A 19,629-nucleotide genomic window follows, 5' to 3' on the forward strand; every position below is an offset into this window, starting at 1 on the left:
GTTTTTTTCCTTAGCTTCATGTCTTTTTTTTTTCCTCTCTTTCCTCTCTATTCATTTCTCTTTTTATCCATACCTTTTTATATTGTTCACTTGTTGCTAGTTTCCCTGTTTTTGCTAAGATATTCTCTGCCGTCGTTTGTAACCTGAATTTAATCTTAATTGGTCTGGTCTTATCTGTATTATACTTCCCGAGTCTATACATCTCTGCAATTTGTTTCATGATTTCGGGTTCATCTTCCTGAACTAATTCTAGTAAACTGCTTACTTTTTCTTTTTCCTCATTCTTGTGGTTTTATTTAGGTCATATTTCTCTTCTATACCTAATATAACTATACATTTCTTTTTATCTGCTAAGTCTCTTACAATATTCTCCTTCTGTCTCATCACTTTAATAACTGAGTCTTCAGTTTGTTCTTTCATTTGCTGTTTAATTATGTCAGTAAATGCAACTCTACTGTTTTCTTGGATCTTTTTCCAACCCTGTGCTTCCTTCGCTAAGGCCTCTTTATTGTCCTTATTATTCCTCTTTAATTCCTCATTCTCCTCTTTTACTTCTTTTAACTGCCTTTTTAAATCTTCTATTTCTTTAGTTAAATTTTTGATCACCTTTTCAAGTTCTTCCAGTTTTTCAACTCTTTGCGCAATCTTTGCTACGTTACCGAACCTCTTCTCCCAATGTTCGGTCATTTGTTCAAGTTTTTCCTCTAGTCTTGCCAATCGGGGGAGGTTGGTATCCTCCCCCCCCCCTCATTAAATCCCTGGAAATTATTTTCTTCACCTTCCATTGTGCTGCTCATATCTATATTTCTAATCTTAATGCTTTTACTGATATTTTCGATTTCCCCAGTGTCGTCAGCTGATCTTTTGTTTACATTTTTCCTGCTGTCAGGGGGAGCCCGTTCGTCTCCCTCCTCATTTTCTTCCATTTCCCTCAGTAATCCCTCCCCTTCTCCCCTTTCATTACCTTTTTACTACACCACGAGAATTCCCCTTCCCTACAAATACAATAAGGTACTTCCTCGTAGTTGAGATCCACGAAAAATGAGTTTTTTTTTCCGGAGTTCCAATCCACGCCGTGAATCCGACGAAAGTGTGTGTGTGTGTATCATTTTCTTTTTATCTTTTTTTTTCGTATTTCTTCTCTTTTAATGAATTCGTTTTGGTTTCCCATCCCAAGGGATGAAAGAACCATCATTACTGTCAATTTTGTGAAATCTTTTCACTTATCTGAACACTGCAATCACGTCGCCTTTTTTTTTTCTTTTCTTTTTTTGACGAGGTCAGTTTTAATATTTCTATTCTGCTTTGGTGAATTCTGTTCTTTTTGGAGTTGTGTAATGGCAATAGAGGCCCCACAAAACCCTGTTAGGCTCCAGACAAGCTGGAGCTTTTCCGTGAGAATAAATTTACTAATCATAAAGTAGTCCAAATATCAAAAATAAATCATACGAAAATCGACTAAAACATATGAATCTGTTTTCCCTAAAAAAGCGTAGACTCAGAGGTGACTTGATACAGGTCTTTAAAATTCTCAAGGGAATTGACATCATCAAAAGTGACAAAAATTTTCATACTGAATGAGAATCAGACAAGAAACAATGGTCTCAAACTTTCCGGAAATAGATTCAATTTGGGAGTAGGTAGAAATAACTTCGCCAACCGTGTAGTTAATGAATGGAATAAACTTCCTGCACAGGTAGTGCAATATAGTTCAGTACGAAGATTTAAGAATCATTTAGAATTTTAGATAAACACCTAAGCAAGATGCTGTAATGATTATAAGTTATTTTATATTATTTGTTTTTGTTTTGTTATCATTTGTCTGTTTGATTTTCATTTATTATTAGTTATATTTCAATTTATCATTATTTAATATTTACCTGTTTATCATTAAACTATACCTATGCATATATTTATGTATTATATTTGTTATTTATATTATTATAGTTTTTATTTATTTATTTATTATTATTATAATTTTTCTTTTCGCATCCGACCTAGATATGGACCAAAAGGTCTCCTGTCGGCATGCTCCGCCTTTGTAATCCTTTGTAGGTCCATTGATCCATTCTCTGTCACCATTGATCACACCTATCTTTAAATTCGTATATGTTTTTTAGTTGGACTGTTTTCTTTTTTCATGACATTTCACAAATTAACGCATATGTACAGGAAACTCTCTCGTTATTCCTCCAGCAAATAGGCCTTCGTTCTTTTCCTTTTACCTCGTGTCAGTCACACATCCCCAACTAAGAGATCATTGTCAACCTTACCTACTCCTATTATGACTATTTGTACTACTACATTCTTAATGTTTGAGTTTTCATGTATTTTCTTGCTAAGGATGTCCCGTTAATCTAAATAAGACAAGAATGTGAGGAGCGGAGATAGAAATATTTTTTAGTTAGCGGTTTTCCTGGTTGGCGTTCCTGTGCCCATCTCGGGCGATACAGTATTTGAAAATGAAAAAAGATGACCATAGCGAAATCAGGCACTAACAACTTGTTTGTGGTTGTTTAAATGAATTTCATATGGTGTACTAAATTTATATATTAATTATCTACTTTTTTAGTGTTCGGTAAATAACATTTTGGTAAACAAAGGACATTATGGCAACCTTTCCACTGCGACTGTGCGACACGTCTACTCGTACATGGCCCGGAGGGAATATGCAGTCTCAGACTCAGGTGGGTGGAGACTTGATCAGGTGAGTAATAAATTTCTGTGCATTCCTCTATAATCATTTGAACTTGGGTGTCGGCCAAGTAATCTGACGATGCAGAAGAGTGTATACATACCTCTATGAAGATGCTCAAAGTGATGTGAAGTTGATATACTCATATAGCCTAGAAAAACTGAAATTAAACTACGGAAGTATTTTTTAGTAATTAACAGCACTCCCATCTTTGGGAACAGTATTGCACTGAAAACATTGAATCAAAGGGGAGATTTAAGGAGAGATAGAACTTAAAGGTGGTCAGCATTGTTTTATGACAAAAGGATGACGAGGGACTTGGTCCGTAGAGATGTTGAAATATCGATTGCATGAAACATGCAGTCATTACCTTGTATGATGTTGCTTCTTGCCCGGAAACTGCAGATGTTAATGTGGTCATTCTAAATCAGTGTCATGTTATTTCTCATAAGTCAACTATGTGATGAATTAAATTGGTTGTTATAGTCTGTACATATCGGTACTTATATATTTGTGGACAATCCCGCGCCGAATAAAATTGTTGTACGAATTTATTAGTCAGAGAAACTATCTTGGGCCATTATGTTTTGGTGCTTATGATGGGAAATAAATAACTGCATTGATTTCTGGTCTTATAAAAATGTAATATTTCATTTCGCTGAATTTTACGAATTCATCATTCCAGGTATCGACATGCGATTTTATTCTGCTAAAGGAAACCACCTCGACACCAAAAAGGAATTAATTTCGAGATTATTTTATAATGTTGCGTCGTGCCTTTGGTATTTATCGTATTCAACCGAAGGAAACAGTGAAAGGGTTAAAGGGTAACCATCACGCTACTAAACAACTTCTTAGGATATTATACTATAGAATTTTATATGCATACATAAGTACACACACACACACACACACACACACACACACACTATATATATATATATATATATATATATATATATATATATATATATATATACACGAGTAGGATATGCATATATGTATATATATATATATATATGTTTATATATATTTATATATATAAAAACACACATATTTATATATATATATATATATATATATATATATGTATATATATGTGTGCATGTATATATATATATATATATATATATATGTATATATATATATAAATATATATATATATATATATATATATATATATATATATATATATATATATATATATATATATATATATATATATATATATATATATATATATATATATATCCCGTTTAAGGACAGACGCCCCCAAATCAGAATCGTCCATACTGGCTTGACAAAGAAACTGAAAAAAATATTGCTAAAAAGAGACCGGCTTTTAAGAAATACAAGTGCTCGGATGCACCTAATGACTATCAAAGTTATGTAATAATACAGAGAGATTAAAAAAAGACGATAGGAAACAAAAACGACAATACGAAATGAATATTGCTGAGAAATCTGAAGAGAATTCCAAAGAATTGTATAACTATATTAGAGATAAAAAAGTTTATTAGGAATCACATTGGCCCACTATTATCTGCTAATGGCCAACTTGAATATTCAAATGAAGGAATGTGTAATATTTCAAATAAATATTTTATCTCAGTATTCGTAAACGAAACACCTGAAAGTGAACTCCAAACTAAAACCTGTGAAAAATCTAGGGTGAAGCCTACTACAGTAAATATAACAAAAGAAAAAAAGAAAAGGTGTATAGAGAATCTCAAAATTAATAAAACACCAGGGCTTGACGGTTGGCATCCAAGAATCTTAAAGGAAATGAAAAATTAGATCGTTGCTCCATTAGAAATTATTTTCAAGAAATCTATCATATCCGGAGATGTCCCATGAGAATGGAAGCTAGCTAACGTTACTCCCATATTCCAAATAGGTGACAAAATAAATAAATAAATAAATAAATAATAATAATAATAACTGCAAGTTTTTAAGCTTGACTTCAATCGTGGAAAAAATTATGGAAATTATCATCAGAGATGCTGTCGAACATCATTTAGAAAGTGTCTGATAAATGATAGCCAGCATGGATTCAAACGGAAACGTTTTTGCGTGACTAACTTACTTGAATTCTACAACACAGTCATATCAAATTATGACAAAAGAAACAATATAGATTTAATATATCTAGACTTTGCAAAAGCTTTTGATACCGTCTCCCACGGAAGACTACTTAATAAGTTAGCTTTACACGGAGTAAGTGGTAGCCTATTAAGTTGGACTAGTAATTGGTTGAATGATCGAAAACAGAGTATTTTTTAAATGGCAAAAACTTCTAAATGGAAATTTGTTACGAGTGGAGTTCCTCAGGGTTCCGTTCTTGGGCCACTTCTATTCATAGTATATATAAATTATATAGACCACGGACTAAAATCTCCAAATTTGCTGATGATACAAAACTGTGCGGAATGGCAAATGATCACTTAAATCAATTAGGTGTTCAAGAAGATTTAGATAATTTGCAGCAATGGTCTGAAAAGTGGCTAATGAAACTTAACACAAGTAAATGCATGGTTATTCACATAGGTAAAAATAACAGTAAATACAATAACAAGTTATTTGGAAATTCGTTATCAAAAGTGGATAGTGAAAATAATCTCGGCGTAATTATCAGTAACGATCTCAAATCATCTAAGCAGTGTATTTTAGCCTCTGAGAAAGCAAATAAGATTCTAGGACTGATTGCGCGATCTTTTGTCTTCCAAAGTCCCTCTCTCATTAACAAGCTATATAAATCGTTAGTTCGTCCACATTTCAAATATTCTGTTTTCGTATGGTCACCGAATCTCATTAAAGACATTGACAGATTGGGAAAAAGTACAACGGCGAACCACAAAACTGATTCCAAGTATCAAAACTAAATCATACGAAAATCGACTTAAACATATGAATCTATTTTCCCTAAAAACCGTAGACTCAGAGGTGGCTTGATACAGGTCTTTAAGATTCTAAAGGGAATTGGCAACATCAAGTGACAAAATTTTCACACTGAATGAAAATCCGACAAGAAATAATGATCTCAAACTATCAGGAAATATAATTTGGAAGTGGGTAGAAACAACTTTGCCAACCGTGTAGTTAATGAATAGAATAAACATCCTGCAGAGGCAGTGCAATGTAGTTCAGTTCGAAGCTTTAAAATTCGTTTAGATAAGCACCTAAGCAAGATGCTGTGATGACTGCCATTTATTTCATATTATTTGTTTATTTGTTTGTTGTTATTTGTCCGTTTGTTTATTATTATTTGCTTGAATTTAATTTATTATTATTATTGGAGCACCTCAGTGTCAGAGATTTTATCTTGCCACTTGATAGGAGAATCTTTCTGAGGCATCTCATGAGGAAAGAGTTCAGTTATTTTGCATGTCGGCTGTATATCATCCAAGTTTCACAGGGATATAGTAAGAAAGGGAAGACAACTGCTCGATACACTCACAGCTTTGTCTGTAAACTGGTCCCTCTTCGCTCCCACACTCTGCCTCGCAGTTTGCCGAAAGCTGCACTAGCCCTGGCTATACTGTAGGAGACTTCCCTGTCGATGGTGACAGCTCGCGATAAAGTACACCAAGGTAGATGAACCTATCTGCTATTGCGAACTTCTGACTTTTGATGGTGATGGTGGGCTCGACGTATGAATTCTAGATGTAGGCTAATACATCATCTCGGTCTTCTTCATGCTCATTTGAAGACCATAGTCGCCGCAGGACTTAGAGAACAGGTCCATGTTTTCTTGCATGTCTGACCAAGCACTAGCGTTTAATGCGCACTCACCAGAAAAAAAAGGTCACTGATGGTATCCTCCTAGACTTTGGTTTTTGCTTGCAGCCCCCGTAACTTGAACAGCTTTCCGTTTGTCCTGTATTTGATACCAACTCCAATGTCGTCGTCACGAAAAGCATCTGTTAGCATCGCCGAGGACATCATGCTGAACAAAGTTGGAGTCAGCTTGCAGCCTTGTTTCACACCGTTGGTTACGGGGAAGGGCGTGGAATATTCCCCATCATTATGCACGCTTGCCTGCATGCCGTCATGGAACTCCCTGACCATGGAGATGAACTTATTGGGGCAACCAAACATAGACACGATCTTCCAGAGCCCATCTCTGCAAGCAGTGTCGAAGGCTTTGGTTTGGTCCACGAATGTGATGTAAAGGCTGACGTTCTGCTCCTAATATTTCTGCAGTTGGCGTGCAGCGAAGATTATGTCCACAATACCGGGGTCCTACTTGAATCCGCACTGGCTCTCTGGTAATAGATCTTTATCCAAGTGCTAATTCAGACTGTTTAGCAGAACCCCTAATCAGAATCTTTCCAGCGGAGGAGAACAGTGAGATTCTGCGGTGATTGCCACATATTTGCTTGTTTCCTTCCCACTTGTACATGTGGACTATGGAAGCGTACTTAGATTCCAGAAGCAATGACATGACAGGCACATTCTTTTACGCACCTGAGAAACGTCGGCGGCATTTTCCCTTTCTGGAATAAAGAAACATTTCATAGACAACCATTACTTGCGATGTAGCTGTAGACTGTAGCTAGTTATTCAAACATTCTTTCTCTTTGTGGTTTTCTTCACACAATTAAACCAACTTAAATGTTGGTTATTCATTCAACCAACACCAATCTTCAGATGCAGGTATTCCTTGCTAGCCCTGAGAGAAGAGGGGTCTAAGGGTTGCAAACCCCTGTCATGGTTAGGTAAGATAGTGTATCTTCATCTACCAATTAGTCATCAAGCCACCTGACGCACACCCCAATCGTACTGTCTCTTTGTCATCACCTTCTCACTCTGTTCTTATTATATTATTTTCATATTCATTCTTAGTATTTATTTTTATACAATGAATAAATTTATCAACATTTATTGGTGTTATCCATGCATGTCGCCAAAACTGGCAACGTGGAAAAGTAGTAAGGTCTCTCTTATGTGTAAATGCCCACTGATCATTCTGTTCACCATTCCTTTGAAAAATTTCATGTACAAAACTAGTCAGGAATAGACTCAGACTAAGACTCTTGTGTCTCCTACTCGCTTTTCCGTCAAACTGTCAGAATGTCTCAACTTACGTATGAGAGTGGCACTTGGCTAGGTGAAGCCGCGCATTTCTGAAATTGTCTCTGAGAGGCAACAGCAAAAGTCACATTAATTTGCAGTAAATATTCATTGTTATTGTTTTATGTGAAGTTTATGTTTTGTTGGTTTTGTTCTTTGAACACAGTGATTTCGTGTGCAAATGATCCATGGTACAGTACCTCCAACAAGGTTAAGAACCACTGATGTAGATTGAGAGAAGCGAGTAAATGCCTTGGTGGATTAAAAAGTGTAATGAGAAATAGACATTTGGAAATGGATGCTAAGAGGAGAGTGTATGAAGGAGTGTTTGTGCCGACAGCACTGTATGGGACAGAAACATGGAACTTAAGAGAGGAAGAGAGGAGATTGATAGGAATGGAATAGGTGGGAGTGTTTTTTTATGCCTTTGTTTTTTGGCTACCTCCCTTATAAAGTGGAAAAAGCTTTTCGTATATGTATGTACGAATCCTCATGACATCCACATACTCGTAAATATTTACAAGATTTTCTCAACAACAGTTGTTATAAAAATGTATAATTTAACAAATTGCAAAATAAACTGCATGTCTTTTAATAACGTTCGTAACTGACTGGAGCCATCATCAGTTGACGTTATCAAGAGTAAATGCCACAGAGATTGTTTCTTTAAAATGGATTACATGTAATGCAAGTAATTTAAGTAATATATAAACCTGAATTATGTATTGTGCATCCACTCAATACTTCATTGAGCTAATAATAGAAAATCTGTAGAGTAGATTTTAATCCTCACGGATACTACAAGAACCCTTGAGCAAGTAAGGCAGTGTATGATAGGAAAGATCACATTCCCATGCATTGTGACCAGTTAGCCCAGTATCACCACAAAATACACACTTCCTACATTGCATCAGACCAACCTAGCAGCTAAGTAAACTGCAAATTAACCAAACAAGCAAACAGAATATTGTAATAACGAATAAATACAATAATATTTAGGCTAGCTCGGTTAATTTCTAATGAAAACACAAGGTGTGTCACTGCCACTACTTTCCACATTTAATAATTATTACCACCCCTCAATAACGTAACCAATTATCGCCAGTTTACGACAAACATAGCTCGTAGGCCCTGTCGATTGTTCACTTCCATAATTCTTATTCCCGACTTCCTCCAACACACACTAATGGTAGGCGCGGATCATCATCATCATCATCATCATGGGAAGGAAAATGCTTTCAATTATTTCTTACTTGAACGAAACGATATCTATTTTGGACTGATATAATCGAAGGGAGCCGATTTTTGTTGCCACCCCCTCCCTAAGTCCCGTTCTCTTTAGTCATTGAAATGGTGATCGTTAATTTAGCGTTCATAGTTCATGTATTCATAATTTTGTGTTTTTAAGCGACTATTTACATATATATATTTTTATTAAAGACAAAATTATTGCCTTTAAGACTGTAGATAAATGTATGATATCATATCCATATATGTTGAATGATTGCATAGTTTTATTTTTTACGTTGCTCGTCCATACTTAGGAATTTTGTCTTGTACACTTCACTACAGGTAATGTAGAGAGAGGCAAAGCATAAGTGAGTAAGATATAAAGTAATGTGAATTTGGGGATCCCAAATGGATCTTTGTGTCGACAGAAAGGGAGTTTTTGGAAGTTGGTTTTAATGATATCGATCATATTGAAAATTCATACGTAACTGTTTTGCACGGAATGCATGATAACAGGAGAGTGTGCAAACACAGTGTACTAATACTTATTGGGGAACTTTTAAATTTTAGTCCCACTGTTTTTCATTCCAAACAAGTTCTTCTTGTTAACCATCAGGAAATCCTCTTAAATATAAATAATATAAATCAAACACATGTATATAATATGGCGTCTCAGTTCTCCACTACTGCTAACGACAAATTAAGAAACTACTTTAGATGTATTTATTCGTGATTCACGTAAAGCAGTATTGCCTGTGCTTCCACAGCAAAAACAAAGAAAATCGGTACCCTAGACAGTTCAATTACCCTAAAATGTAACTTTATTTGATATATATATATATATATATTGTTATCACAATGTTTTTTTTTGCTGGCAAATAATAGAACTTCATAAGAACAGTATCATGTAAGTCAAAGTCACTTTTATGTAAAGATTTAGGTATTTCTATAAAAATAACAAGAACAATACTGAGCGTAATCCAGAAAATTAAGACAGAACTCCTGCTTCCAAATAGGTGCAACATGCTATTTTTTGAAGTACTGGAGACCGTAATCCAGAAAATAAAGACAGAACTCCTGGTTCCAAATAGGAGCAACATGCTATTTTATGAAGTACTGGAGCTAGGTTCTTCCCTTAGAGCAGCAGATTCGTTGCAAGTAGCATTGCTTTTCACATTTATAACAGTTTTAAGTAAACTTTCGTCAATAACTAAGGTATCTGCTTTTGCATTGTTGTTCTTCATGTGATAAATTGCGTGCATGGTCCCACAGATTGCTTCATTTTTCAGACTGTTCCTCTGGGATGTTTTGGTTAAATTTAGTTTGCTAAACAACCTTTCAACAGATGCATTTGAAAAGGGCAGCAACATTAAGCTACTGATCACAGTTTTTAGGTTGGGAAAGCATATAATTCCAGCTGCATTTCTTTTATTGAAAACCATGATCCAGTACTCACCACAAGACATGTTTGGATAACCCATCTACTAAATAGTGAGATCTCCACTCATCATCCAGCTTTCGCTTGTCTACAAATTTTGATAATTGTGGTAAAGTATTAGTTACATCCACAAGAGATTTAGGAATAAGCTCAAAAATTTTAAATGGCCAAGGAGTTACTGGACAGAACATTATCATACCTGTCCATCATATATATTCGTTATCTATCAATGTCGAAAAAAAAAAATCTAAATTGGTTTTGTTCTAATGGAATGTAAATGTGTCTGATTGCCCTAGATTCTCTATTTGTACCCCAAAATTTGCCCAATTACCCTAGAAAAACATTACCCTAAACTCTACCCAGCATAGGCTTGATTACCCTAAAATAGGGTAATTACCCTAAAAGTGGAAGCACTGAGTATTTCTTAACCTGGGTTCGGTGAGTCAGTTTCCGGGGTTCGACGGATACTTCCCCACCAGAGAGTCCTATCCAGCATGGGTGAGACAGCCGTTCACAATTAGTGTTGTGACAGCAGATGTCAATGTTGAATACCTGGACGAAATCATTGAACTGCAGCAGAGCCAGGTTCAACAGCAACTCTTCAAAACAACAACGCTCTCAACGTTTTGATGTCACCAAATCGTAGCGAACCCTCTTATTGTTAAGCCCTCGAGATACTCATACCGTTTGTTACAACATATCTTTGCGAGCAATCCTTCTCGAGGATGGTAGACATAAAACGAAGAAAAGGAACAGACTTTGTTGTGAAAATGATATGAGAGTGGCACTTGCCAAGGTGAAGCCGCACATTTCTGAAATTGTCTCTGAGAGGCAACAGCAAAAGTCACATTAATTTGCAGTAAATATTCATTGTTATTGTTTTATGTGAAATTCATGTTTTGTTCATTGAACACAGTGATTTCGTGTGTAAATGATCCATGGTACAGTACCTCCAACAAGGTTAAGAACCACTGATGTAGATTGAGAGAAACGAGTAAATGCCTTGGTGGATTGAAAAGTGTAATGAGAAATAGACATTTGGAAATGGATGCTAAGAGGAGAGTGTATGAAGGAGTGTTTGTGCCGACAGCACTGTATGGGACAGAAACATGGAACTTAAGAGAGGAAGAGAGGAGATTGATAGGAATGGAATAGGTGGGAGTGTTTTTTTATGCCTTTGTTTTTTGGCTACCTCCCTTATAAAGTGGAAAAAGCTTTTCGTATATGTATGTACGAATCCTCATGACATCCACATACTCGTAAATATTTACAAGATTTTCTCAACAACAGTTGTTATAAAAATGTATAATTTAACAAATTGCAAAATAAACTGCATGTCTTTTAATAACGTTCGTAACTGACTGGAGCCATCATCAGTTGACGTTATCAAGAGTAAATGCCACAGAGATTGTTTCTCTAAAAATGGATTACATGTAATGCAAGTAATTTAAGTAATATATAAACCTGAATTATGCATTGTGCATCCACTCGGTACTTCATTGAACTAATAACAAAATCCGTAGAGTAGATTTTAATCCTTACGGATACTACAAGAACCCTTGAGCAAGTAAGGCAGTGTATGATAGGAAAGATCACATATACATGCAATGTGGCCAGTTAGCCCAGTATCACCACAAAACACTTCATACATTGCATCAGACCAACCTAGCAGCTAAGTAAACTGCAAATGAACCAAACATGTAAACAGAATATAGTAATAACCAATTAATACAATATTCAGGCTAGCTCGGTTAATTACTAATGAAAACACAAGGTGTGTCACTGCCACTACTTTCCACATTTAATAATTATTACCACCCCTCAATAACGTAACCAATTATCGCGTTTACGACAACATAGATCGTAGGCCCTGTAGATGGTTCACTTCCATAAGTCTTATTCCCGAGTTGCTCTAACACACACTAGTTGTAGGCGCGGATCATCGTCATCATCATCATCATCATGGGAAGGAAAATGCTTTCAATTATTTCTTACTTGAACGAAACGATATCTATTGTGGACTGATATAATCGAAGGGAGCCGATTTTTGTTGCCACCCCCTCCCTAAGTCCCGTTCTCTTTAGTCATTGAAATGGTGATCGTTAATTTAGCGTTCATAGTTCATGTATTCATAATTTTGTGTTTTTAAGCGACTATTTATAATTATATTGTTATTAAAGACAAAATTATTGCCTTTAAGACTGTAGATAAATGTATGATATCATATCCATATATGTTGAATGATTGCATAGTTTTTTTTTACGTTGCTCGTCCATACTTAAGAATTTTGTCTTGTACACCTCACTACAGGTAATGTAGAGAGAGGCAAAGCATAAGTGAGTAAGATATAAAGTAATGTGAATTTGGGGATCCCAAATGGATCTTTGTATCGACAGAAAGGGAGCTTTTGGAAGTTGGTTTTAATGATATCGATCATATTGAAAATTCATACGTGACTGTTTTGCACGGAATGCATGATAACAGGAGAGTGTCCAAACACAGTGTATTAACACTTATTGGGAACACTTACTTTCATATACAGCTTTCTAGTCCATAATTAACAATATATTTTTACATCAGGAAGCGTTCCTGTGCCAATATAATAAATAAGTAGTGTATCTATATTATCTGTAATCATCATTTTCTACTTGTGCTACAGGGAAATTAAGAAAAATTTAAATGTTTAATCATGATTCACGTTATGCAGTATTGCCTGTACTTCCACAGCAAAAAAAGAAAGAAAAAAATCAATCGTTACCCTAGACAGTTGTGTCAATTACCCTAAATTGTAATTTTATTTGATATATATATATATTGTTATCACAATTTTTTTTTGCTGGCAAATAATAGAACTTCATAAGAACAGTATTATGTAAGTCAAAGTCACTTTTATGTAAAGATTTAGGTATTTCTATAAAAATAACAAGTACAATACTGGGCGTAATCCAGAAAATTAAGACAGAACTCCTGCTTCCAAATAGGTGCAACATGCTATTTTATGAAGTACTGGAGACCGTAATCCAGAAAATAAAGACAGAACTCCTGGTTCCAAATAGGAGCAACATGCTATTTTATGAAGTACTGGAGCTAGGTTCTCCCCTTAGAGCAGCAGATTCGTTGCAAGTAGCACTGCTTTTCACATTTCTAACAGTTTTAAGTAAACTTTCGTCAATAATTAAGGTATCTGCTTTTGCATTGTTGTTCTTCATGTGATAAATTGCGTGCATGGTCCCACAGATTGCTTCATTTTTCAGACTGTTCCTCTGGGATGTTTTGGTTAAATTTAGTTTGCTAAACAACCTTTCAACATATGCATTTGAAAAGGGCAGCAACATTAAGCTACTGATCACAGTTTTTAGGTTGGGAAAGCATATAATTCCAGCTGCATTTCTTTTATTGAAAACCATGATCCAGTACTCACCACAAGACATGTTTGGATAACCCATCTACTAAATAGTGAGATCTCCACTCATCATCCAGCTTTCGCTTGTCTACAAATTTTGATAATTGTGGTAAAGTATTAGTTACATCCACAAGAGATTTAGGAATAAGCTCAACAATTTTAAATGGCCAAGGAGTTACTGGACAGAACATTATCATACCTGTCCATCATATATATTCGTTATCTATCAATGTCGAAAAAAAAAATCTAAATGGATTTTGTTCTAATGGAATGTAAATGTGTCTGATTGCCCTAGATTCTCTATTTGTACCCCAAAATTTGCCCAATTACCCTAGAAAATACATTACCCTAAACTCTACCCAGCATAGGCTTGATTACCCCAAAATAGGGTAATTACCCTAAAAGTGGAAGCACTGAGTATTTCTTAACCTGGGTTCGGTGAGTCAGTTTCCGGGGTTCGGCGGATACTTCCCCACCAGAGAGTCCTATCCAGCATGGGTGAGACAGCCGTTCACAATTAATGTTGTGACAGCAGATGTCAATGTTGAATACCTGGACGAAATCATTGAACTGCAGCAGAGCCAGGTTCAACAGCAACTCTTCAAAACAACAACGCTCTCAACGTTTTGATGTCACAATCGTAGCGAACCCTCTTATTGTTAAGCCCTCGAGATACTCATACCGTTTGTTACAACATATCTTTGCGAGCAATCCTTCACGAGGATGATAGACATAAAACGAAGAAAAGGAACAGACTTTGTTGTGAAAATGATATGAGAGTGGCACTTGCCAAGGTGAAGCCGCACATTTCTGAAATTGTCTCTGAGAGGCAACAGCAAAAGTCACATTAATTTGCAGTAAATATTCATAATGTTTTATGTGAAATTCATGTTTTGTTGGTTTTGTTCATTGAACACAGTGGTTTCGTGTGCAAATGATCCATGGCACAGTTTGTGCACTAATACAGTATATAGTTCCTATGTTTTGAATTTGAAGAAAAAAAAACACATTTTATTTTTCCAACTACGAAGGGTTCGATGAATGCATGCATGTAACTTGCGGGGTTCAGTACTTCCAATAAGGTTAAGAGCCACTGGTTTACTTTAACATTGCGACCAACATGCTCTTCAGAGAGTTGTCTACAGAAAGTTTAACATAGGTTACAAATTTTGGTTACGTATACTGGTCATCTTTAAAGCTCCTTCGAATGTAGGCTCAAACATATGTACTATTTTCACTTGAGAAATATTGAGCTCAATTTAATATTCTCTCAACCCTTTACTCCTCAAGAATTCTTCAAATTTTAATCAAATCGCCTTGAATGGAATCTACTCTATTGGGCAATAACGAGTTAAATGGCCGTAGTTGTACACAGACAGTACAGGTGGGTGGGCGGATGGGCCTGTTTTAAATAAATTTTCCTAAAGGTTATCATCAATATGTCATCCTTCACAACAAAGAGCAAACTGCTATAAAAAAGAACAATAATCTAATGGAAACAAGGACGAATTAATTATTCATTCTAAACATTTATGTGGTCCTCCAGTGCACGTTCCAACTTTGTTGTATCATTTACACTCATCCTTTCCCTTCACTCATCCCCTCCCTCCTGCTCTCTTTCTTGTGTATCCTCCACTCCTATCACCCTTTTCGGTTAGAATTATCAAACCAAAGTTTTCTTCTCCTTCTCTTTCAGATTTTTCTCTGGCTCTGAAGCGTGAATGCTACTGGTACTACTGGTCTGGTCGGTGACGAAATGCCACGGCTGCGGCACTGCCGATTTGTGACTTGCCTGACACTTGCTGTTGCTTCTTTCACCTTAGTTTCCATTGCGCTTGTGCACTCGCGTCAGAAATTAGATACCAGAGTAGAGGAGCACCTTAGGGTCGTTCCAAGTAGAAAAAGTGATGATGAGGTTATCAGGGAGAGACGGAAGCTCAACCTACAAATTGTTAGGAGTGAGGGTGAGGAGGCCTTGAGCCCAGTGGAAGGAGGAAAAGAAGCTCCCATTGGGGAAGATGGCGCCGAGGGAGATCGGAAACATGTTCAGCGTCTCGAGTTTGGCAGAATGAAACTGGAGGAGAGGATGCAACTGCCCCAGTGGAGGTTTCCCTTGGTATGCGTCATTTGTTCGCAGGTCGCCTCCGACAGTACGTTGGTCCATGGCAAAGGTGAAAGGCAGCACCAGCAGGTGATCACGCTTCTGAAGACAGTCGCCCTGTTCTCATTCACTACTTGTCGAATCATCTTAATGACAGATACGTTTCCCACCTTCGAGAAGATCCAGAGTGAGATCCTTACCTGGCCTTTCAAACTTCGGCGGAATCTACATCTGGAGCACAGAACTCTTACTCTGCCTAGACATCAGGGCCTTGCGACGGAATGGCGGCCCTGCGTTTGGGCAAAACACTTCCTGCCGGACATGCTGAAGGATTTGGAAGCCGCCATCTATCTCGATACCGACACTATCTTCCTCGGCCCACCGACTGACCTCTGGTGGCTGTTAGATGTAGTATGGGAGAACCCTACGGCAGTGATGGCTCTGGGTCCCGAAGGGATGTATCAGAGGGAGGACGTGGAGAGGCCCTTTGCGGGGAAAGAGGGCGTCAACACGGGAGTGATGGCCATGGACTTAAACAGGATGAGGAACATTCCCACAAGAAGTGTTCCTCCCTTCAAACAAGGCAACGCTAAAGAAGGTGGGGAAACATATCTTACAAGAACAAAAGAGGAGGTAGTTCCTCCTTCACCGTTTAGGAGCTGGTGGTCACTCATCCTCGAATCTAGTGACGAACTGAGGAGGCGCAATGAGACCTTCCTAAGGCATGACCAGGACGCCGTCAACTTCTTCCTTCGTCAGCGTCCCGAACTCTTCGTCGAAGTTACATCGCGTTGGAATTTCAGCCCATCCTCTTGCCTCGACATGCCATCTAAGTGCCCCGACTGCATGGAAAAAGGCATCGTTATCCTCCACGGCGCCGATGCGTCGTTCTATCGCTCTGTGGACCTCAAATTTAACGTAAGTCTACTTTGTTTGTTTATTTATCTATAATTTTGTTGATTAATTTGCTGATTTAGTTGTTCATTTATTCATTTATTGGTTTGCTTATGTTTTAATTTATTATCTGATAATTATTATTTTATTCATCTGACCTAGTTATGAAACGAAATATCTCCTAACGACATATTCCCCCACCCCCAATGAAATTCAGTATATTTCTTTGTGTCTAGCATACAGGTGTATTATATCGGTATTCCTTTCTCCCCACCTATGCATTCGATACACTCTTCCACACTGCTATTCCCTTTCCTTCGATGGCGTACAACTTTTTCCTTATAGTCTCAGAAATAGCAAGAGCCATTGTAAAATATCAGGTCCAGTGACAACTATTCATTTAGACAAGTTGAATTATGATAGCAAGGGACACTTAGAGATATTATGAGCTATTTTCAGGGGTGATGGTGTCTACGACACTGTATGGGGCAGAGACTTGGAATATAAGGGAAACAGAAAGGAGAAATTTAAGTGTTTGAAAAGTATGGAGGCGGTTACAAGGATAGATAGAGTGAGAAACGAGGAAATGAGGCGGAGTGCAGGAGTGGAAAGGAAGCTGGCAGATAGGGTTATTGAAAAAATACTAGTAGATTTTGACCATATGGAGAGAATGAGTGAAGAAAGACTAGGCAAAAGAGTGTGGAAGGCAGAGGTGGGTGGGGGTGAACTTGAGGGGAGAACAGAAAACGAGATGGATGGATGGATAGGGTGAAGGGGGCCTTTGGTAAAGGGGGAACGTCAGTTGAGCAGGGAAGGGAAAGGGTAAGAGATAGATGTGAGTGGGGAATGGTTATGAATGAAATATAGATTGACGCGGCCCGAAGGGCATAGGCGAGGAGGGAAGATAGCAATGTAGCGAATCAGTGGGGGTAAACCAGTCTCGGCTGTTGATCCCGGCTGTGGAGTTGCTGTCTTGATTTACTGTTTCTAACCAAGTAGTAGGCGGGGAACAGAGATGGCCCTTCATCCACAATTAGCTAATATAAAAAGAAAAACAAATGGCTGATGGATGTGTGTGGTATTGATGGAGGGTGGGTGAATGCCGTGGCTGGCTGCCTCCCTGACGATGGGAAAGAGGCCTTTTTATATGTAGATAGAATTTTCATTTCCCGACATTTCGTCTTAAAGGACCTTTTCAAAGAGACGTTGAAAAAAAATGTGACGAAGCATCAGGAAATTAGATAACTCATAACATCAATGACTGAGTTTCTTTTGCAGTCATTGTTCATATTAAGGCCAGTTTGTTCACACGTTTCGCCGCGCTTTTCAAACACGCTCTTGATTCTAAATCCGCGCTCTCATCATAATAAAGCTATCTCTATTAGACTCTTTCACAAAGTGCCTTTGTTTAAGTGCAGTCAGGCTGTTTTATTCAGGTGTGTAAAGACCCCTCATAAAGGAAGAATGAACCAATTCATGCTCGGGGGCTTCTATGATATGAATAGAATAGTTTAGTGTTAGAAAAAAGTAGGATGATATTAAGCAGATTAAATATTTAAAATACGTCATGGTATAGAACAGGCTAATCGAAATTAGTTTTAACCCATGCAGACCTTCTGGGGTTCTTCTAAACTGGACGAATTCCGTAAAATATATAATTTTAAGAAGAGGGTTAAACCCATCCCGATTGGTCTCTGCCAGACTATTCTATTCATTTAATGCAAATTTTCTTCGCAGCAGAAGGGTAAATCCATAAAGATGTTTCGCTTAATCATGTAGAGCTGGGCGAGGCAGACTTTATATCTGCCATCTTAGGGAACACCGGACCATTCCATTCACTATAGTAGACCCTGTACTAAGAGGGTCATAGGGCGACCCCTACTACAGTGACAAAGCTCTGACAGCTGTTACTCCTCCTCCTCCCTACAGGCACTCTACGGGACCTTGGCCCTTGCGGATCCTAACGTGAACCTGGCCGAACTCGTGTCCGATCTGATGGGACAGCTCCTGTACCTCGACAAGCATGAACACGTGTTCCTGTGTAGTAATGCATCGAGTCTTAATCAAGCCATTCAACGAGGACTCCAGTCGGCAACAAATGTTGTCTTGGTATAGAGAGTGCCACTCCCACCAAGCGACTTGCCCTTCCGTTTGGGTGGCGTATGGGTTTTGCTGTGACAAACTCCAGGCGATTTGATTTAAACCCTTGATGTCGGATATTCTGTAAATTTTGTTGTAGCAGATATGAAGATGATGGGAAGTGTGCTTCTGGTAGGAGGGTGCTAGAGTGACTTTGTATGTGTGAATGTGTTGTCTATTTTAGATATTAGACGAGCCTGACAAGGCACAAACATTCGTAGTAGCTACGATTTAAACCATGATATTAACACTCATCTCTAGCCACGCCCCGGGGATTTGAACTCGGGTCACGCACGTGAAGCGAGACTGCTACCCCTGAACCAACCGGGGCTCAAGGCTATCCAGAGGTAAAGGTGTAGTGTGTCACTGCTTTGCCGGAGTTCGACCCTTTGCATATTTCATACAGATAATATTTAGCAGGAAGGACTGGTGCACTAATTCCTTTTGGAACGGAGTTATGTCCTTTACCAGCCTTGTTTTTGCTTGGCACCTGACGATGTTCTTCAACTCATAGATGGGGCGTTACCGTAATATATACATATACTGTATATATATATATATATATATATATATATATATATACACATATATATATACATATATATACATATATGTATATATATATATACATATGTATATATATATATGTATACATG

At 37.5% G+C, this 19,629-nt stretch overlaps 1 protein-coding gene across 1 annotated transcript; it reads left to right on the forward strand.

Moving 5' to 3' along the window:
* Positions 1-15,561: 15,561 nt before the first annotated feature.
* Positions 15,562-18,990, forward strand: LOC143031001 (glucoside xylosyltransferase 2-like). The gene is made up of 3 exons (XM_076194331.1): positions 15,562-16,504; positions 16,652-16,858; positions 18,764-18,990. Exons 1-3 carry the CDS (start codon positions 15,596-15,598, stop codon positions 18,947-18,949), a joined length of 1,302 nt encoding a protein of 433 aa, XP_076050446.1. The 5' UTR covers positions 15,562-15,595; the 3' UTR covers positions 18,950-18,990.
* Positions 18,991-19,629: the final 639 nt, after the last annotated feature.

The sequence above is a fragment of the Oratosquilla oratoria genome, chromosome 1 (assembly GCF_046742065.1).
Source record: "Oratosquilla oratoria isolate Oo_2021 chromosome 1, ASM4674206v1, whole genome shotgun sequence".
In the NCBI taxonomy this organism is placed as follows: Eukaryota; Metazoa; Arthropoda; class Malacostraca; order Stomatopoda; family Squillidae; genus Oratosquilla; species Oratosquilla oratoria.